Source organism: Monodelphis domestica, chromosome 5 (assembly GCF_027887165.1).
Source record: "Monodelphis domestica isolate mMonDom1 chromosome 5, mMonDom1.pri, whole genome shotgun sequence".
NCBI classification, from domain to species: domain Eukaryota; kingdom Metazoa; phylum Chordata; class Mammalia; order Didelphimorphia; family Didelphidae; genus Monodelphis; species Monodelphis domestica.
The window spans coordinates 105,997,968-106,019,032 of NC_077231.1; the positions used below are offsets into that span (position 1 = coordinate 105,997,968).

Genomic DNA, 21,065 nt, shown 5'->3' on the forward strand with positions numbered 1-21,065 from the left:
TAACTATTAATGTTTTTTTTCTTCATTGGTTATGAATTTACCTTTTTCATTTTTGATACTATGAATCTGATACTGGGATGTCAGACTAGTGACCCCAGAGGAGGTGTTACACAAATATTAACATGCATTTTGGTTCTTTGATTTTCTCCAGCAATTTTCTGGAGCCCAAGAGCACAAAATTTAAAAAACTGGCCAAAAAAATGATTAAAGGTTGGTAAAAGGCACAATGTAAGGAAATTAAGGCTACAGAGAAAACCATCTTGTTGAGATTAAGAAAAAAGGGGGAAAGATTTTTTAGCAGAAAATGATGACTTGTTGCAAATAGTTTTCCATGAGGAAATAGACTAAATATCAAAAGAACTAAACACCAAAAAGATAATATGAAACAGCAACCATCACTTATTTTTAACTTACCTTTGCAAACTTTGCAGCAGCTATGAGGAAGTGTAATATGGTGGGAATCTGGACAATTCAAAGGCTGGCAAACTGCATTCTCAACAAATTTCATAGTTTGGTCCTGTTGGGCAAAAATTTCATTATATAAGAACAATTGATATTTCAGAATTCTTATTTATTGTTGATGCTGGTAGTTTGGGAACATGATTGACCTTGGCTTGTTGGAATAAGTCATAACATTGCCTCTCTCTCAATTTAAATGACCAAACTGCCCTTCTCCTCCCTGTTGCTTTGGCCACAAGCTCATGCCAAAAAATATAAAAATCATAACTTTCAGGCTGTGATCTAAAATAAATTCTACAACAGTGAGAATGAGGACAAATATTTACACTTTATTCAACTAATGTTCAAGTGAATACAGAAATTTACCAAATGTGCAATAAATCCTATAATAAAGAAACATTAAAGAACACTATATAAATTAATAAAGAGATATCATTCCTTCTCTCATGTTAAGAGCTAAGTATTTTCTAATTCCTGTTATGTGTTTGATGTACATGTCCCTGCTCCATCAGATGGAATCCCACATCATCAAGTTTTTGTTTAGGCTAGCATAGCTAAGACTGATACTTAATTTAGATAACACTGTCTTTAAGCTGGATCCCACTTCCTACGACTCCCCCCCCACTACAATGCATTGCGGGATGCTCTGTAGTCTTCCTGAGTCAGATGATGACAGAGCACCCACTGGATGGCAGAATATCTATATTCAAAGAATATAGTAACATCAATGGTAGAGATGGCATGATTTTTATGATCAAGATTCCCGTTCTTAACATTTCTCCCATTCTGAAATTATCAAATTTACCTGAATCTCAGGGTTTCAGGGGAACACTTTGATAGCCTTAACAAATCTATTTAATAGAGCATCGTGCCAGTAGGTAATAGCCCCACTCATTTGAGGACTGTAATGGCAGGGAACTTAGGAACATTTCATTTGATGTCCTACACTTATGACGGTGCTTTTCTGCAGAGTTAAATTTCCTGACCCCATTTAATGGGATACAGTCCAATCTGGCTCTGTGAATGTATCAGTAATGCACAAATCAGGTGAAGGATACTTTTCCTCATTAAAAAAACTTTTTTTGAGGTCACATCCTTTGAGATAATAGTATATACTTTACCCTGATTGAGTTTCCTGACTAGCTGCTATTATCTCAGTGCATGAGTCAAATTCCTCTCCACTCATTCTAGGGGCAAGAGTTCAGTCACAAAGCCAAGACACCATTATCTTCTCTCTATTCAATTGAGATTTTAGCTAGAAGCGATCAGGAAGCTACCCATAGCTGGCACCAGATGTTAGATACTACTGCATCATATCCAAATTCTCCTTCCAGAGAGCCATTTAAATGGCCAGGTCTTCTGGTTGAGGATTGTGTTTGAGCATGAGTAGTGATGGTCACATCATTAATACTACATATATAGAGATGCCTAATGTCAAGGAAAAAAATCTCAAATTTAATTTATTTTCTACACAATTATAAATGTAGATATCTTGTGATTCTAAGCTTTTTAAAGACATTATTTAATTTATTAATTCTTGCTTGTAAAAACATATAGAAGTACAGTACATCAAAGATAAAATATGCTTAACAAATGCTGAATAAATGAATATATTTATTAATGAATGCAGTCTGTCTAACAATATCAGGGCTGCCCTAGAAGCAAATATTGATTTCTATATTATCTTGGAATAAAAATGTATTCTTCTTTCAGGGCTGACAGTAACTCCAAATCTGGTGGCCTTATCTTGGGAGCTACTATGTCTGTGCTTGTACAAATATTAAAATGACAATGAAATAGCATTTTTCTTCTTTAATTCAAAGCAAAAAAAAAAATTACAGCCCACATAGAGTAAGGAAAAGATCAGGGATTACTGTAGGTAATCCTAAAGCAAAATGATAGATGTGTATTGACAATATTGAAGCAGTCAGACTTGAAATAGGGAGAAATTAATCTGAAGAATTTAGCCAGGATCCAAATAGGTTCCATAATGAAAGGAAAAAAAAAAAACCTGGGTACCAGAAACAACTTTGTTTCTATAACTGTAACAAATTACATATACAAAGAAGTAACAACTAAAATATAACAATACTAAATTCAAGCAAACTCAATAAAATTATAAACCTAAAAACATTAGCATCATGCCAGTATTTTAACCACTCCTATAATGAATGCAAATATTCCTTCTACCGTTTACAGAAATGTTCAATCTATGATACTAGCTTACACTTTACATAGTGCTCTACATTTACATTAATTCAATTAATCATCAAAACAAACTCGTGAATTGGATTTTATTGTTCCTGAACCCCAATTTATGAAAACGAAACTGAAGCTCAGAGAGATTGAATGATTAGTTCACAGATATAAATGTAATATTTTTCTGAGAAAGAATTTTAATCTGACTTCAACCTAATACCCTATTTACTATTCCAAGTTGCCTTTTAAGGTCGCATATATCAATATATTTGATTAGAAGTCTAAATGAAAAGGTTTTGTTCCCAGAATAACCAAGTTTTATAGTATTCTTAGAATTAGCTTTTCTGATGCATTTCCCCATTTTTAGTTTGTAGATGTAACCATAAATTTTCTACTCTTTTATCCAAAGTGTGAATGCATTAGCAGAAATAATGGTTAATGATTTCTGTGATAGGTAATCTCTACTCTGATATATATTCTGCTGGGAAATTGCACAACTCATTTTAATTGCCTGGGCACCAGATCTCTTATCCTGAAAGCTTATTTAAAGGAGAAATAATCTTGCCCTGGTCTCAATTGGAGCTTAAGGTAGTTATAGAATATAGTCATACATTATGAGTTTTTAATGTGTTACTAAGGTATAACATTCTGAACTGCTTTACAAAGTGAAAACACTTGTCTGGTTGCTCCAGAGGTGTTTGGCTGAGGAAATAAAAATCATTTATGTCCCTAGGTATTGTTATCTTTATCCCTTTTCCTTTCTTCTTTTAAGGTCATCAAAACATAACAAAAGCACGTCCAGACCCTTTGTCTCATTTAACTCCCTTTCTAACCCTTAATGCCATTAGAGTTCTGATGAGACATACAATCTTTCCTTATTAAAATGTAAATACTTCATCTTTTAATTTAGTCCCTTTTGATTGCTTTTTCATATTTATTTGCCTTTTTATATTTTTCTTGACCTGTATGCATGTATTTCAAGTTTCTATACAGCTCTGCTTAGAAGTCTTCTCATTCATTAAAATTCTGTCTTCCCTCAGAAGCACTATACTTTCTTTTTCTGGGTATGTTATTCTTGGCTGTAAGCCTACATCTTTTGCCTTTTGTAATAATTGATTCCACATTCTCCATTCCTTCAAGATGATAAGCCACTAAATATTGTGTGATTGTGATTGGTTCCTTGATATCTTTCTGGCTGATTAAAGTTTTTTTTTTTTGTCTTTAACTTCAACTCTCAACTTTGGTTATGACATTCATGAAAATTTTAATTTGGGTTTTTTTTTTTTTCAGTAAGTGGCCAGTGCATTCTATTTTCACTTTTCCTTCTGCTTCTAATATGTCCAAACACTTTTTTCTTTGTGATTTCTTAAAATATGGCAGATTTATTTTTGATCATGACTTCCAGGTAGTCCAATAATTCTTAAAATACCTTTCATTTAAATATCTTTAACTTGGGTAAGTTATTTTTTATATGTCATACCTTACATTTTCTTCTATTTTCCCCCAGTGGTCTTTTAGTAATTCTTATCTTAGGGAGTCAATAACTTCTTTGTGGTTTCAGTAGTTTAGTCCCCAGCCCCTATCAACTAACTGGAAGTTTCTGCATGTTCAGAAGAAAAGAATTGAAAGAATCTACACTGGTCCGAACTTCCTACCCTGGTCCCTCAGCTTCATGCCTCAAACTGAGCTTGAGGATAAATTCTGTACCTCATTCCAGGGTTTTTGTTTGCCTCTATTTGTCCAGTATATAGACACAAGCCAGGTCCATCCTATATCTATCCCTGCTCCTTGTCCAGGGATATAGCCATTGGTCAGCCTCAAGTCTAGCCATAGGACCCTTCTTAATTCATACTGTACCCACAACCTAGTTCTGGGGTTAAAGCATTAATGCTGATTATTGTCTCTGTTCCTTCTCCCATATAAAGTCAGGCTTCCTTCCCTGGGACCCCAGCAACAAGTCAGCCACATATCTAACATCAGATTCCCTCCTCAAGGCTGCTCTATATCTGCACCTCAGCTCTGTGGTCATTGTGAAACAAATACTCTCTGCACATGAAAAACGACCACTATATTTTCTCCTTGGATTTCCTAATCACCACTGGGTATAGTATTCTTCATAGACCTTTGTCGGAATATTTGAGCTGCTCTGCTTCCTCTTCCTCTTATTTGGTCTACCTTCTTCATGCTCTAAGCCCTAGATAAAAATAAGAGAAATTAAAAGTTGAAGTTGCCTATAGATGAGACTCTTAGGGAGGAAGGTAATTTCTCTTCTTACCCATCCTCAACTCAGCCATTTAGTTTTGGCTATGGGACAAGAAATAAGTGTTCTAGATAGACAGGTCTCTCCTATAATGCCATGTGCATCTCTAGCCTGATCTCCAGCCTCTGGAGGAGAGATGAAAGAGGGGCAGTAGAGAGGCAAGTGGCTCTCATCATGCCCATAGTGTCCCACATGTTTTTCTTGCCTGATCTCCAGAATAGAGGGAAGAGGAAAGGTAGGCCCCTTCCATCCTGCCTCATGCATCTCCTGCCTCATCTTCATAAGTCTCTGCCTGGTCTTCATTCTCCCACTGGAGTAGGAGGTGGAGAGATGGATGCCTTACCATCATGCCCCTTCATGTGAGAAGAGGAGAGTTGCCCTTCCATCATACAAGTCTCTTGCCACTGATGTGAGGGGAGAGAGCTCCATTCCATCAAGATTCCAGCCTGGTTTCCAGCCTATGTGAGGGAAGGAGATTATCACTACTCTTTCTGCTCCAGGTTCTTGTTCCTTTGTCTGAAGTCTCCAAAACTCTGAAAGGACTACAGTCTGATGTTATAATTCTATTAACTTTGAAAACCTCTCTAAAATTTTCACTTAATCATGGACAAACTCCCATGTGGTCAAACCTCTTCCAGAATCCTGTTTCAGAAACCCTCTAGATCACTATCCAAATCCCATTTCCCATTCCCCAAAGCCCAAATCCACATTACCATTATCTTCAACTCATAGTCCTCCTAATATCCAATGCAAAAACTACCCATCCTGTTCACTGCACCCCCTGAAGTGCCTACTCCATAGCCAACAGACTTGTTTTCATCTTAAGTCTTTTCCTTTTCCACTCTCCATTTCCTGATTCCCATTATCAGCTGGATCTCTCCTGATGACACAGACTACCTGGGCACTCTTTCAAACCCTGGCTGCACATTCACTCATTTCACTTGAATCAGGGGGTTGAGACAGGAGAGTGAAAATGCTCCTTGTTGCTACTTTCAGGTTACCGCCATCACTCAGTAACCTCTTCTCCTTTGAGGTTTATACAATTCACATTTACCACCTTATCAAAATATTGATAGTTATTGGCAATACACCTCCAGCGTTCTCCTCTTCCTTCTTCTATGACTTCAATACCTGCCTCACAATTGTTCTTCCCTGCCTAACTCCTGACCTTATATTTCAGTATAGAGATAGAGATAGAGATAGAGATAGAGATAGAGATAGAGATAGAGATAGAGATAGAGATAGAGATAGAGATAGAGATAGAGATACTCCCTCAAATGTGCTAACCTCCCAGCTCCTTTGACCTGCTCCTTCTTCTCACCTTAGCCATACACAATGATGGCCATATCCTTAATTTTGCTATCACCCACAAATCACCCTCCATATTCATGATCTCAAAAATTCCCTTTTTGTTCACAATGCATTGGTATTCTTTCCCTTTGCCTTTCAATACCAAACCCTGCTCTTTATTCGTACCTTGATTTGTATCCCTCAGTTCCTCATTTCTCTCCCAAGTCATCACCCCTTTACTAGCCACATTCTCATCCTTTCCCCTTGTGAAAATTTGGTGAAGCAGTTTGACTTTATACTGCCCTCTTCTTCTGAGTTCCTTGGCCTCTCATCATATGATTGATCACAGCCTCTTAAGCTTTAACCCTGGATTGCTCCTACCATCTGCTGACTTTGTTTCTACTCACATACTACTAGGTGAAGTTGTAGAAAATTATGATACAATTCTGATGGGTTGACTACAAATTTATATTAAAAATTAACTCAACTAGGGACCTCACTGCTGGCAGGTAATCCTTTCACATAGTTTAATTAACTTATTATCTCAATCTTTTCATCCCATTTCAAACCTCCTGTGAATTCTCCTCCCCCACCCCTCTCAAGTGAAAATGCTGACTCATATCTTAATGAAAAAATTAAGATCATTATTGTTACAGTAGGAAATAAGACTTAGGACATAAGAGTGATTGACAGGGCATGGAATTAGAATTTGCCCTGGAGCTGGTGGAATAGAATCCCAGAGAAACAGTTAAGGATTGGACACAATCTGTCTTGACTTGGGTGAAAAAGGAGTCAGGTGTATTTTCCTGGAGCAGCTTGAGAAACCATCATTCAAATTACAAGCTTGGGAATATCTTTGATTGTGGAAAAGAAGACAGTCTTCATTCTTCTTTTCCTCTCCTCATTTCATATCATTTTTCTGTCTTCTGCCACTATATCCTTCTTTCCTTTCTTCTATCCTATCACTTTCTCCTGGTAGCCTTAGTCCTTGCCTAGATAAACCCTCTTTACCTGTAAAAGTGATCATATTCCATCCCATCTTCAGCAAACTTCTATTATCACACTTAACTTTGATGTCTCCTTATCCATTGGCTGTTGCCCAAATGCTTATAAACATGTCCATGTTTTCCTCATACTTTAATTATATATATATATATATATATATATATATATATATATCTTCATTTGATCTTTCCATCTCTGCTATTAATCCATGTCTCCTCAGGAAGGGTATATATAATAGTTAGATTCTCCTCTCACAATATTAATTTTTTGCAGGTTGACTTCCAGCTAAAACTACTTCATCCCAAATTATTAATGATCTCTTAATTGCCAAACCCAATGACTTTTTTTAAGTCTTCATTCTTCTTGACCTCTAAAACCTGTCAGTCAACCTCTTCTCCTTGATCCTCTCTTCTTTCTTGGTTTTTGGAATACTATTCTCTCCTTAGTGAAGACTTGTTGGATCTTCACATATCTGTCAAGTCCCGACTAAACTCCCACCTTCTGCAGGCAACTTTCACAATCCTCCCCATTTCTAGTACCTCCTCTGTAATCCAGTCAGATTAAGAGTATTTCTTACATTGGTAAAGGAAAAACTTCAGGTTTTAACCATGTATAGCAACAAATGATTTCTGTAATGTTCTTCTGAGGACTAAAAGAGAAGAGTCTTGTCTTCATTCTCACACTATATGTCAAAATTGGTATTTGAAGAGTGAGAAAAATTCTTGTCAGTTTCAACCTATTTTTGGTTACTGATTTGATATCCTCATTTTAACATTTGAATTCCTGCATGCTGTTGGTAGACAGAATTCTGTACATGGTTCATCAGTCATATTAAAAAATATTGCTCTTTTCCCATTTAAAAACTCCATTACTCTGCTATTTAGACATCCTAAAAAGCAGTGCCTTTCTTTTAATCATCATCTTCTTCATCTACCTTCTCCTCTACCTCTTTCTTATCTGGACTATATAATCTTTGGCAATGAAGGTAGTGAGGTTAGTACCTTTCACAGGCTGGCCATTAGCACCCATTGTCTCCATATTTATTTCAAGTTAATACTTCATCCCTATAAATAATTTTGCAGCACTATTGGTATAAGTTCTTTCCACCCCAAACTTCTTCTAATTTATGAAGACTTCCCCTCATTTTACAGTTTTTCTCAACTTATTGATTTTTCTTTTCTTATTTAATTTAGCATCTAAGTCTTCCCCTTTTTATTTTCATTCTTTCTCCTTTTAGATGGTTAAAAATCCACCTCCTCTATTCCTGCTAGATTATTTTATGTGCTTTTCCCTCAGAAGAATGTATTTACCTTGTTCTTTTCATTAATTCTCTTCTCTTTTTCTTTTGAATTTTTATTCTTTGATTCATTGTCTACATGTTCATTTATTCCTTTTTATAATCTGTATGCAATTAAATCTTCTGGAAAAACAACTCTGTACTCCCTTTAAAACAATTTTCATGTTATTGCTTTTGTATATCTTACCCTATTATCCCTTTTGTTCTGTTGTGCTTTGAACTAAGGAGCATCAATTCATAAGCAAAGTAATAATGATAGAAGTATGGGCCCATAGTAGGAGTCATTTTGTGTCCTAAATCATGCTATCTAGTTCTATCTTCTGCCTTCTTGATGAATCCAAAGATGTTTCCACATGCCATGAAATTTCCTTCCTGATTCTATGACATCTGTCCCTTTCCCATTTTTTCTTTGCCTGAGATAGAATGATATCTGTGAAGGTACAACACTTTCTCAGAAGTGTTCTCCTAAGGGGTCAACCAACTCCTTCCTCATTAGCCACATTGTAAGGTCTCCATATCTCATTACAAACATATAAACTTCTTGACCCATAGGAGTGCTCTTCGGTGGGAATTCCTTCTCCTGCCTTTGGTTGAGACTTTATTCCTTCATTACCTGTGTTTTAACCCCTATGTTTTTCTACCTCTTCTATTCTCTTTTAGTTCCCTTTCTTACTGAGTCTAATGTTGTTCACCCACGAAATTGATTAGGCTACCTTATATAATCCTTATCTACGCTCTACCTCTCTTATCCCATTTATGAGCCCTCTCATCCTATGGTTTAGTTCCACAGAATACATTGCTGCACCCTCAAGAAGGGGTAGGAGTATAGAGTTTAATATGGAGTTTCTAGTCTGCTTCTCCACTGTCACTTACATTTGATTAAATTCCACTTGATTTTTATTCCCTTTTGCACTTAAAATTTTTTCTCTTGAATATCTTTCTTCTATTTTTTTATCTTTAAGCCACTGAAGAACTTTCCTATGAGTCAAGAATTATATAGGCTAGTCTTTATATTACCGTTATTCTTTTCTTGGATATTGTATTAATTTCTTTCATTGTGTTTCTATAGTGTGGAATCTTTGAAGTTCAAACTATCTATTCGTATCTTTCTTTTCACCATGTAGATATACTTCAAATGCTTCATTTTGATTGAACATTTGTCTATTTTTGTCTTATTCTTAATAGTCTCAGGTTTAGAGAATAAGTTATTTAAAGAATAAGTTATTGGGGTGGCATTGTGAGCTTCTTTTGGAGTTTATGGAATTTATGGAATGCTATTCCATTTCCTTCATTGGTTTCTAGCTGATGTAAAATAATCTTGGTTTATGTGAATTTATTTTCCTTTGTATTTGAAGATCTTTCTCCTCAATGCTCACAGAATTTGTTGTTTGTCATTGGAATTGTTCAATGTAACCATATATCTTAAGAATTAGTAGCATAGGCTTCCTCTTCAAAGTGGTCTATAAATCATTTTGATTGATATTTTGTTTTCATATTTTGGAAGCTATTGGAAATTTTCTTGTATTGTTTTATGTGCATAACAGTATTGGGGTTTTTCAATCTGTCATGTTCTTCTGAAAGGCTGATAATTCTTCATTTCTTTATGCATATCCTTTTCTTGAAATCAATGACTTTTTATCATATAGTGATTTTATGATCAATCTTTCAGCATTATTGTTTTTGCTTCTCTTCCAAATTGTCCTTCACTTCAATATATTTATATTTCAAATACATTCTCTCTTTAACATCTTTGGAGTGACTTACTGCTATGAACTCAAGTATCTTTATTCTTTCAATTGCGTCTACTGTGTATGCCATGAATTCATACATTTTTTTTTCCTTTCTAACTTGTCTTATATATTCCCTTCCTCTTTTGTATCACATTTGTATAAAATATCTTATTAGGTTTCCAAGCTCTTGGGATTTGATAGGGTCCTGTATTTTATCAAGTATGGATTCAATTTCCTTTGCCTTATAATATTTATTTATTTAGAAAAAATTATAATCTCATTTGATGTTTCAAGGTGAAGAATTCTCTAATTCTTTCATCTCTGTTGAATTATCTGTGCTTTAGGTTTTTAATTGAATTTTCTTTCTCTTGAAATACTTGGTGTTTTGATCCTTTTTTAAGAATGAAAGATTTATCACTGTCACTCACTTTTATAACCCCCCTTCCCTTGATATTGGATAAACCCAATTGACTAGACTAGATTGCCAGGTTGCCTCAGATGCTTCCCAAATTGGGGCATTTCCTTTTCACTTGCCTTCATTCCTGCCTCCAAGGAGCATCTGCAAGAATAGGGTTAGGTTCAGATAAACTTCAGTCACTTTTCTTTCACATTTGATCAAGCCATGAATGGTTACCCATGAACCAAGTCTGACTATTCCTTCTCTGGCTAACCTGCATAAACATGTTAAATTTTATAATATTGGGGTAGAGAAGCATGAATATAATGGGAATCACTTTAGCCTTGGGGCTTACTAACCTAAGGTTTATCCCAAATGTCTTTCTAAGCACCAAATCCCTGCAAATCATAGCCTTTAGAAGGTCTCCATTTATAGAGGACTCCTTAATAGAATTTCTCTCCATCTCTTAGAGAGACTTACCATCTTGCTTTAAGAGAAAGGAAATTAGAGTTCCTAGGGGAAATTGACAATAAGAAGAGTAAAAGAACACAAAAGCAGGGAGATTTCAATGCAAATGGGGGGAATTACCAAGGGGAAATTAAAAGTTAATAATGACTACATGCCCTGCACAACTAGGAACATAGGAAATTTTCTAATATAAAGATGTATCCTCTATATCATCCACAGGAAATGTTATTTCAAAAACAAAAAATTGGAATGGGGAAAGATCTGTAAGGCAATAGAACAAGAAGGATTTAGAAAAATAACTTAAAATAAGGTACCAAAATATACCTTAGAAGTTTTAATTCCACAAAAATATACAGATTAAAGAAGAACTGAATAAGTTTCAGAGTCATGGTTTAAATAACAAAGCCTAGAATAGAGAGAATAGGAAGATAAATAACAAAAAGAGTGAAGAAAAGATTGTTTTAGAAGATAGTACAAAAAATGAATTTGAAAAAGCTAACCAAAAAAAATTAAAAAGAAGGAGAGGGAGAAGTACTTTACTTACCTACTTAAATTAGATGGGGAAAGAAAGGAAGATTGTGACAATTAAATAAAATCAAGTAAGAAGAAAGAACTAAATAAAACTCCAAACTAAAGAAAAGAGGTAACAAACAGAAGGGATACTGGGGTTTGAGGTCAAAGGGGGAAAAACTGGTGGAGATGTTTTTTTTTTCTTAAAATAGGGTAAGCTAAGATAACTGAAAAGATAGAGTACTGAGTTTACTAAAGACTATGGAAAAATAAATGAAGAAAAATATGAATGTAACTCATAACTTTACATATAAATGGGTTAAACAATCCAATAAAGCAAAACAGGGACATGAAACAGATGTGGAAATCAAGCCCCAAAATTTATTGCCTTTAAGAAACATAATTTTTAAAAACACATGCAGAATAAAAATGAGGGACTAAAAAAATTAAAATGTATCATGCGAAAAAACAACAAAAGGAGTTGCAATGTTGCTATTAAAACAAAAAGAAAAATGTAAAGTGTGAAAAACAATCAACAAGGATATACTGGACTGAAGTTTAAGAGGGTACCCCAACTTCCCAGAAAACAGAACCTACCTATAATTAGGTAGAAAAATGAGCAAACAACCAAAAAAAAAACACCTCAGTCTAAAGAATTTTTATAAAGACATAGAGCAAGGTATAGACAAAGAAGGGGCCAGGAAAAGCAAAGGAAATACATACAAAGTCCAATAGAAAAATATGCATTTGACCCAAATTCTCAAAGATCTCAAAAAAGACTTCAAAAACCAATTAAGAGAGGCAGAGGAAAAGTGCAGAAAAGAAATGAAAAGTGATGCAAGAAGAAAGGAAAGTGATGCAAGGAGAAATGAAAGTGATGCAAGAAGAAATATGCCAATTGAAAAAGAAGAATCAAAAACTGACAGAGGAAAATCAGGCCTTAAAAATCAGAACTGACCATTTAGAAACTAACAATTTCATAAGAAATAAAGAAACAATAAATCAGAATCAAAGGAATGAAAAAAGAGGAAAACATGAAATATCTCATTAAAAAAACAAAGGATCTTGAAAATTGATCTAGGAGAGACAATTTGAGAATTATTGGACTACCTGAAAGCCATGATCAAGAAGAAATCTTGGATATCATATTTCAAAAAATTATTAAAGATAACTGCCCAGAGATCCTTGAACAAGAAAATAAAATTGAAATTGAGAGAATTCACAGGTCATCTCCAGAAAGAAATCCTCAAATGACAACTTCAAGGAATATAATAGCTAAATTCAAGAGCTACCAAACTAAGGAGAAAATTCTTAAAACAGCCAGAAAAAAAAACATTAAAAAACCATGGAGCTATAATCAGGATTACACAGGACCTAGTAGCGTCTACATTAAAGGATTGAAAAGCATGGAATGTGATATTCAGGAAGGCAAAAGATTTAGGTTTATAACTCAGAGTCACCTATCCAGCAAAACTGAGTATATTCTTTCAGAGGATGAATGGGCTTTCAATAAGATAGAAAATTTTCAAGCATTCTTGAGGAATAAGCCAGACCTAAACAAAAAATTTGAAGTCCAAACATGGGACACAAGAGAAGCCCAAAAAGGAATAATGATGTGGAGGATTTATATATTAACCTGAAAGACCTCCAGGAATTGATGCAGAGCACAAAGAACAGAACCAGGAGAACACCATACACAGAGACTGATACACTGTGGCACAATCAAACATAATGGACTTTTCTACTAGCAGCAATATGATGATCTAGGACAATCCAGAGAAACTTATAAGAAAGAACACTATCTACATCCTGAGAAAGAACCGTGGGAGCAGAGACACAGGAGAAAAACATAGGATCAACCATGTGGTTCAGTGAGGATGCAATTGGGGTTTTGGTATTAAAAGATCACTGTACTACAAATATGAATAATATAGAAATAGATTTTGAACAATGATACATGTATAACCTAGTGGAACTGCTTGTTGGCTTTAGGAGGGGGGAGGAAAGAGGAGGAGGGAGGCTGAGAATCATGAATCATGTAACCATGGAAAAATATTCTAAATAAAATAAATTATAAAAAAGGAAAAAAAACCAAGAATATACTTAAGGAGCCATAAATAGCCAACCAAAACCCATATTGAACTTAAAGACTCCAAAAATCTTGGTATTAGAAATAGCTAGGTGGCTCAGTGAATAGAAAACTAAGCCAAATGATGGAAAATGCTGGCTTGAAAACTGGAAACATCTTAGCTGTGTGATGCTGGGCAAGTCACTTAATCCCATTGCCTCACCATTATTGCTCTTCTACTTTTGAAGTGATAATTAGTTTTGATTCTAATAATATGGAACATAAAGGGCTTTTTAAAGTTTTAGTATCTAAATTAATAAAGAAATAATTTTTGAGCTACAAGAAGACAGACAATACTACAAAAATAATAGGAAATTTCAACATTATTCTCTTAATTCTGGGTGAGAAAGATAAACAAAAGAAAAAATATAAAATGAGTTAAAAGATAAAGAATTTTTGAAATGGAAATAATAAAAAAAAATCATATTTCTTAGAACCAGATGGAACTTTTAGAAAAATTAATGATATATTAGAGCACACAGGTATTTCAAACAAATGTAAAAAAGCAGAAATAATAAATATATCTTATACCAACTACCATAAAATAAAAGAATAATCAGTTCAACAACCACAAACAAAAGACAGAAATCCTACTGGATCCTTAACAATAAAACTCTAAATAATAACTGGGTCAAAGAACAAATCATAGAAACAATTATTATATAAAAAATGATAATGAAGGAAACATACCAAAATTTTGGGGATGCCCTGGGTGGGGTGGGGGAATCATATCCCTACAAATACACAATAGACAAAATAGAAAAAGAAAGAATTAATAAATGGAATATGCATTTTTAAAAATGTTTAAAAATAAACTTAAAATAAGCACAAATGAGGAGATAAGAAAAATTAGAAGAGAAATATGTAAATAGGGAATCTTACAAACAGAGAAATTATAAATAAAAAAAAGTCTATTCTTTGGGTTGCTAAGAGGCTCAGTGGACAAAGCGTCAGGTCTGAAGATAGGTGGTCCTACATTCAAATCTGGGCTCAGACACTTCCAACTGTGTGACTTGGGGCAAATCACTTAACCTCAATTGCCTAGCCCTTCCCATTCTGCTGCCTTGGTACCAATATTTAGTATTTATTCTAAAATGGAAAGTAAAGTTAAAAAAAAACTTTGAAAAGATTTTTCTTTTAAAAGGAAAAGTTTTTTTCTTCTTTGAAAAGACCTATAAAATTGATAAATTTTAGTCAATTTGATTAAAGACAAGGCAGAAAATCAAAGTATAAGAACAGAAAATGACAAAATTACAACAAAATGAAAAGAAAAAATGTAATAAATCATCAGAATCTATTATGTACACTTATGTGCTAACCAAACTGAGAATATAAATGAATACTTATCAATATGTAAAAGCAAAACTAACAGAGCACCAAAAGTATTTTAGATAATAAAATCTTAGGAAAGGAAATAGAACTATCCATAAAGGAACTATCAAAAGAAAAAATCTCCTCCTCTTGATGGAATCACAAGAGAATTCTATCAAGCCTTTAAAGAACAATTAATAACCATAGTACACAAATTATTTTTACAAATTGAGAAGTACTCTACAAAATTCTTTTTATGAGGCAAATATAGTTCTAATTCCTGAACCAAAGAAGGAAAAAGCACAGAATGCGAGCTACAGACCAATATTATTAATGGAAATTTATTCAAAATTTTAAAACATCATGCTATTAGACTACAGCAATTTATCTAAGAAGTCACTAATTACGTTCAAGTTTGATTTATACCAGAGATGCAAAGATCAATAGGAATCACCCTAATGATAAAAATGAAAATATCCATAGCCCTAAGATTATCTCAGTAGATGTAGAAGAAGCCATTGACAAAATATAACACTCACTCATGCTAAAAAAAAACAAACATACAAAATATAGGCACTGAAGACCTTTTTAATATAATAAAAAGAAGCTATCTAAAATCAAAAGATAAAGACATCATATGCAATATGGATTCACTACTAGATGCTTTCTCAGTAAATATGGGAACAAAGCATACATACCTATTCTCTACAGTATTGTTTGATATAGTTCTAGAAATGTTCACAAAAGCAATTAGACAAGAGAAAAAAATTAAATAATAAAGATAAGTAAGAGGAAAAACCTTTCTTGCTGAGTATATAATTTTATTTGGAAAATACTAAAGAATCAATGAAGACAATAATGCAGACAATAGCTCAGAGCAAAGTTGCAGCCTACAAAATGAACCCTCAAATATCCACTATATTTCTAATGTAATAATAACAAAACCAAAGAGGCAATAATAGAAAAAGAAATTCCATTCCCAGGAACTACAACATGCACAAAATACTTGGGGATCAATTTAGCAAAGCACATAAATGAGTAGTATTAACAATCACAAAGCACTCTATAAGGACATAAAGAACAACATAAATACCCAGAAAAGTATTTGGGCTCATAGATGGACTATGGCATGGGCCATACCAAAAAAAAAATGACAATGCTAACCTTTTGAACTTATCCATTTAGTAATATATCACACAATAACAAAAGATAATTGTAGATAACACACTTATTTGGGATGAATTATGAATAATGTCATTTAGAAAAACAAAAGATCTAGGATAACATGGAAAATGATGAAAAGAAGTAGAGACCTAGTAAAAGATCTTAAGATCTTCTGGATCTTAAGCTATATTATAAGGCAGCAGTCATCAAAGCCATGTAATACTAATAGATAATGAAGAAGTAGATCAATAGAGCATACTAGAAACGGATGAATCAGAAACACTGGAATACAATAATCCAGTGTCTGATAAAATGGAAAATATAATAATCTTTACTTTTAAAAAAAATCCTGCAAAAACTGGAAAGTTATCTGGAAGACATTAGATTTGGCCCAATATTCAACGTTATGTTCCATACTAAAATGAGACATGATTTTAGTATTAAAACTCATACAGTTTAAAAAAAATTAGAAATGAAGCAGAACACATACCTTTCAGTGACCTAGAATATGTTTTATATGTATACATATGTTTCTATATAAGAATATATAATACTTTTAATAAACCTTTTATATATATATAAATCCTTTTAATAAACCCTTATATTGTATCTTAGAATTGATACTAAGTATTGGTACCAAAGCAGAAGAGAGGTAAAGATTAGTCAATTAAGGTTAAGTGACTTGACCAGGATCACAGCATTAGGAAGTGTCTGTTGCAAGATTTGGGTCTAGGACCTCCCATCTATAGTCTTGGCTCTCTTATCTACTGAGTCACCTAGCTGCCCCAAGAGAAGTAATCTTAACCAGGTATAGGAGCAATACCAAAAAACAAAACAAAACAAAACAAAAACAAAAACAAACAAACAAAACAAAGGAGTTAACTTTGACATAATGAAATTGAAAGGCTGCTATACAAATAAAATTAATGCAACTAAGGTAAGAAAAGAATCAGCAGAATTGGAAATAATTTTGTATCAAATTTCTCTGCTAAGGGTTTGGCATTAAGATAGATACATAGATGGTATAGATATAGATACCCCCCCCCAAAAGTATTCTCCAATAGACATCATCATAGGATATGAAAAAATTCTCAAATGAATAATTACTATCAACCACATAAAAGAAAGCTATGAATCACTAATAATAAGAGGAAAGCAACAACACAAGTGAATTGATGTTATATATCAAATACAGTATAATACTTTCAATGATCACATTTAAAAAATCACATTTTGTTCAAATTTAATATGATAGTATCATTGAGGAGTCAATAGATTTTTAAATAATTTGGACAATAGAAACATACATAATAATTAACATTTCTAGTTTTTAATACACTGGTGACATTTTAAATCTTTGCAATTAATGTCTTATGAATAATTATTTTACATAAATTATTAAGAAAATGTTAATTGTCCAGGTATATCCTTACCTTGCATTCATAGAGAACACAAACTCCAGAAGAGGAATAGATTGGTTTTTTCTCTCCTTCAAAGTAAGTTCTTCCTTGAAAATGGCATATTGCTTCAAGATTAAAAACAAATAAAAACAGAAAATTCAGTGAACAAAAATAGTTCAAAACTTTCAAAATAAATTTATAATGACACTTCATATTTATTCATCACTTTTCAAGGATTTGTACTGACTGTAATTCATGCCAACTGCTCCTTAAAATAAGGTTCTCAGACACAAGAATTTAGACTACTGAATTTGTAGTCATGGCATCTTAATTCAAATCCCTACTGCCACTTATTACCTATGTAACCTAGGCAAGTCACTTTACTTCTGTAGGTCTCAGTTTCCTTAATTGTAAAATAAGGGTCTTTTATAATGAGGAACTTCTATGATCTCTTCCATTTATTGGAACCTTAGTAGATGGTTGACCACTTTCTTCCCTCAGGTTTCTAGATGTAACTCTGGGGAGCAGGAGGGTTTTCCAGTAATACTACTCATGAGAATCCAACAATATGCTCCCAGATGATATCAATTAGTCAGTTAGTCCTAATTAGCTATTTAAATTAATGTTTCCAAAGCAGTTAGTAAAACAATCCCCTTCCCTTCCAAATTGGTGGCATACTGAGCTCAAGTTTAGAGAGCTCACAAAGCAGAAGAGACAAATTCTTATCTTTTGATTGCTTCCTTTGTGTAGAACTCATGAAATTCATTTTAGATATTATCTTCTTCTGGGCTCCTTGTAAAGTTCCAAAGCTGCTTTCTTCATCAGGTCAAGTTTATCCTCAGACACTGATGGGAAGTCCAGATCTTCTGACCTTCTAAAATTCACAAGCTCATCCTCCAGTCAAGGTAGGGGAAAGGAAACAAAGATTCTGTACTCCACCTTCCTCCCTTCTCCCCCTCCCCCCAGCTATTGCCTTTCAGGAGTTTTGCTGATATTATTGGACCACTTGGCTAGCCTGCTATTAGAACAGAGGATTCCGAACTTGATTGTTTTATCCAAGCCATTTCTTTCAATGCCATTTCAATCCTTCCAATCTGATTACAGATTTGTCACTCTTAGTTCCTACATAATTATTAGGCAGGAGCAGTTGGTAAACATTTATTATGTGCCTTCTTAATATGCCAAGCATTGTGCTAAGAACTGGGAATTTAAGTTCAAAATAGGAAGGTAGTCTTTGCACAGAAGGATTTTATACTCTAAAAACACCTGAAGGAACATGAAAAATTGGGGATAGAGAGGTGGAGATGCTGGCATAAAGGCATGATGGAGAAGTTTTAAAAGTTCAAAATAAGTGCAGCCGGGATGGAGAAATAGTGAACTTATCAAAAGATTTATTATAGGACTCAATTACTTACTAGAGGTAACTGTTTCTCAGAGAGGTATTCATGTTAATTAAATTAATTGAAGCAGTGATAATTGAATGGTTTATTCAATCACTGATAAGTTGGCCTGCATTATAATGCAGGTGGATCCCAACTCATAAATTTATATTGAAGAAAATATATTTTATCATTCATTCAAAAACATTATGATGGCTCCCTACTCCCATGGGGAGGGGGACAGGCTCTGTACTCTCAAACTTTATCCTGGTATTAAGACTCTTAGCAAATTTGCACCACTCTAATATTGTATAATTAGAAAAAATTACTATACCCTTGGACTCCATCTCCCAGAATTCTTTTTCATCTCCCAGCATCCCTTTTCCTTCTCCACCACTTTGCATGTTCATGTTTGTATTTCAGTTCTGGTGACTCCTCCCTCTCACTCTCTCTTTTTCCCTACCTGCGAGGCTGGGTGAGTTCTCTCTATTTCTCTAGCCTTTTTGTTTCAAGGTATTATTAATAAATCTTATTAAATATAATACTTGGAGTATCACATATTAATTTTAAAATCTACAGTTTTCTAACAGTACTACACCCACCCATGCACCCTACTTAAACCAAATGGATATTTCTCATCCCCCAAACACATTTAAATCTAAAGAATTTCTGAAATGGTTCCTTTCTCTCCCCTCTCCCATGTTACCAATATCTGGCTGTGAAAATCCTATCTTTTCCCTTCCTCCATTCCCATTGCCCTCATAACTAAATATGCTCCTTTCCTTGAGTTTTATATAGCTCTTTGTAACTCAATGCCACTCCCTTCCAACTATTGTTCCATTATCTCTTCACCTTTTCCCAATCTAACACATTTTTTTTAAGTTGTCTACAATCATCAAATTCACTTCTTTCACTATCAACATTTTGCAATCTGGCTTCCAATATCATCACTCACCAGAAAGTCTTCTTTCTTCAAATTACCAATGATTTGGCATTTCTATACCAATTCTGATTGCCTTTTCTCAACTTCTCTGCACCATTTTACACTACTCACCACCTTTTCTTCAAGACATGTCTTCCCTCTTTTGGTTCTTCTTCTAGCTATCTGAAAATACCTTACTCTTCTTTGCTGGCTGATCATGCCATGTAACTGTGGCTGCATACCAAGGCTCTTTCTTAGACCTTCTATTCTCTCCCTATATTCTCTGTCTCTTAATGAGCTCTAACTTTCATGGGTTTATTTATTATCTCTATGCAGATAATTCCTATCTATATATTTAACCTTACTCTGTCTCCTAAGTTGTGGTCCCATATCTCCAATTGCCTACTAGATAGTTTGAACTGGATGGAGATACTACATTTTGAAATACGTTCAAAGCTAAATTCATCTTTTCCCCCAAACTGATTTCCTAATCCCTACATTTCCCTATTTGGTCTTGCAGACACTATCATTCTTCTAGTCACCCAAGTTTACAACTTTATTTTTGACTTCTCATTCTATACAATCCATATAATCAATTAGTTTCCAAATCTTGTGATTTATTCTTCACATATCTATCTCCTTCTCTCTAAAGACATAGCTACCGGCCCTTACCACCACTGGACTACTACAATAGCTGATTACTTAATGTCCTTATCTCTTGTTTATTCCTTTTGTAATACATCCATGCCAAAGAAATTTTCCTAAAGTGAAATTCTGACTTTATCACTCCTATTGTTCCTATGGTCAAATAAAGACTTTTCTACTTATTTGACTAACTTTGAGATATGAATATTAAAGGTTCCTTCTTTTATATTTGCAAGACTGGGGAGCAGATGCTATTAATATCCTCATTTTGCACTTGAAGAAACTGAGGCAGATAGAGGGTAAGTGACTTGCCCTGGTCCATAAACTAATATTATTAAATACCTATTTTGTTCTTGATACTGTGCTAAGTACTTTGTAAATATAATCTCATTTGATCTTCACAGAAACCCTATGAGGTAGGAGTAATTATCATCTCCATTTTAAAAATGAAGAAACTGATGCAAAAGAGCAATGGATAATTAAATTACTGGAGAAATTGGA

At 33.9% G+C, this 21,065-nt stretch overlaps 1 protein-coding gene across 2 annotated transcripts in view; it reads right to left on the reverse strand.

The window, feature by feature from the left end:
- Positions 1 to 21,065, reverse strand: part of NELL2 (neural EGFL like 2) — a 131,776-nt gene that overhangs the window by 60,755 nt on the left and 49,956 nt on the right. For both annotated transcript variants that reach the window (XM_056799013.1, XM_007503882.2), the window contains exons 10-11: positions 17,652 to 17,743; positions 415 to 517 (exon numbers count right to left, since the gene is read on the reverse strand). In XM_056799013.1, coding sequence (XP_056654991.1) covers positions 415 to 517; positions 17,652 to 17,743 — 195 coding nt within the window. The remainder of the gene's footprint in view (positions 1 to 414; positions 518 to 17,651; positions 17,744 to 21,065) is intronic.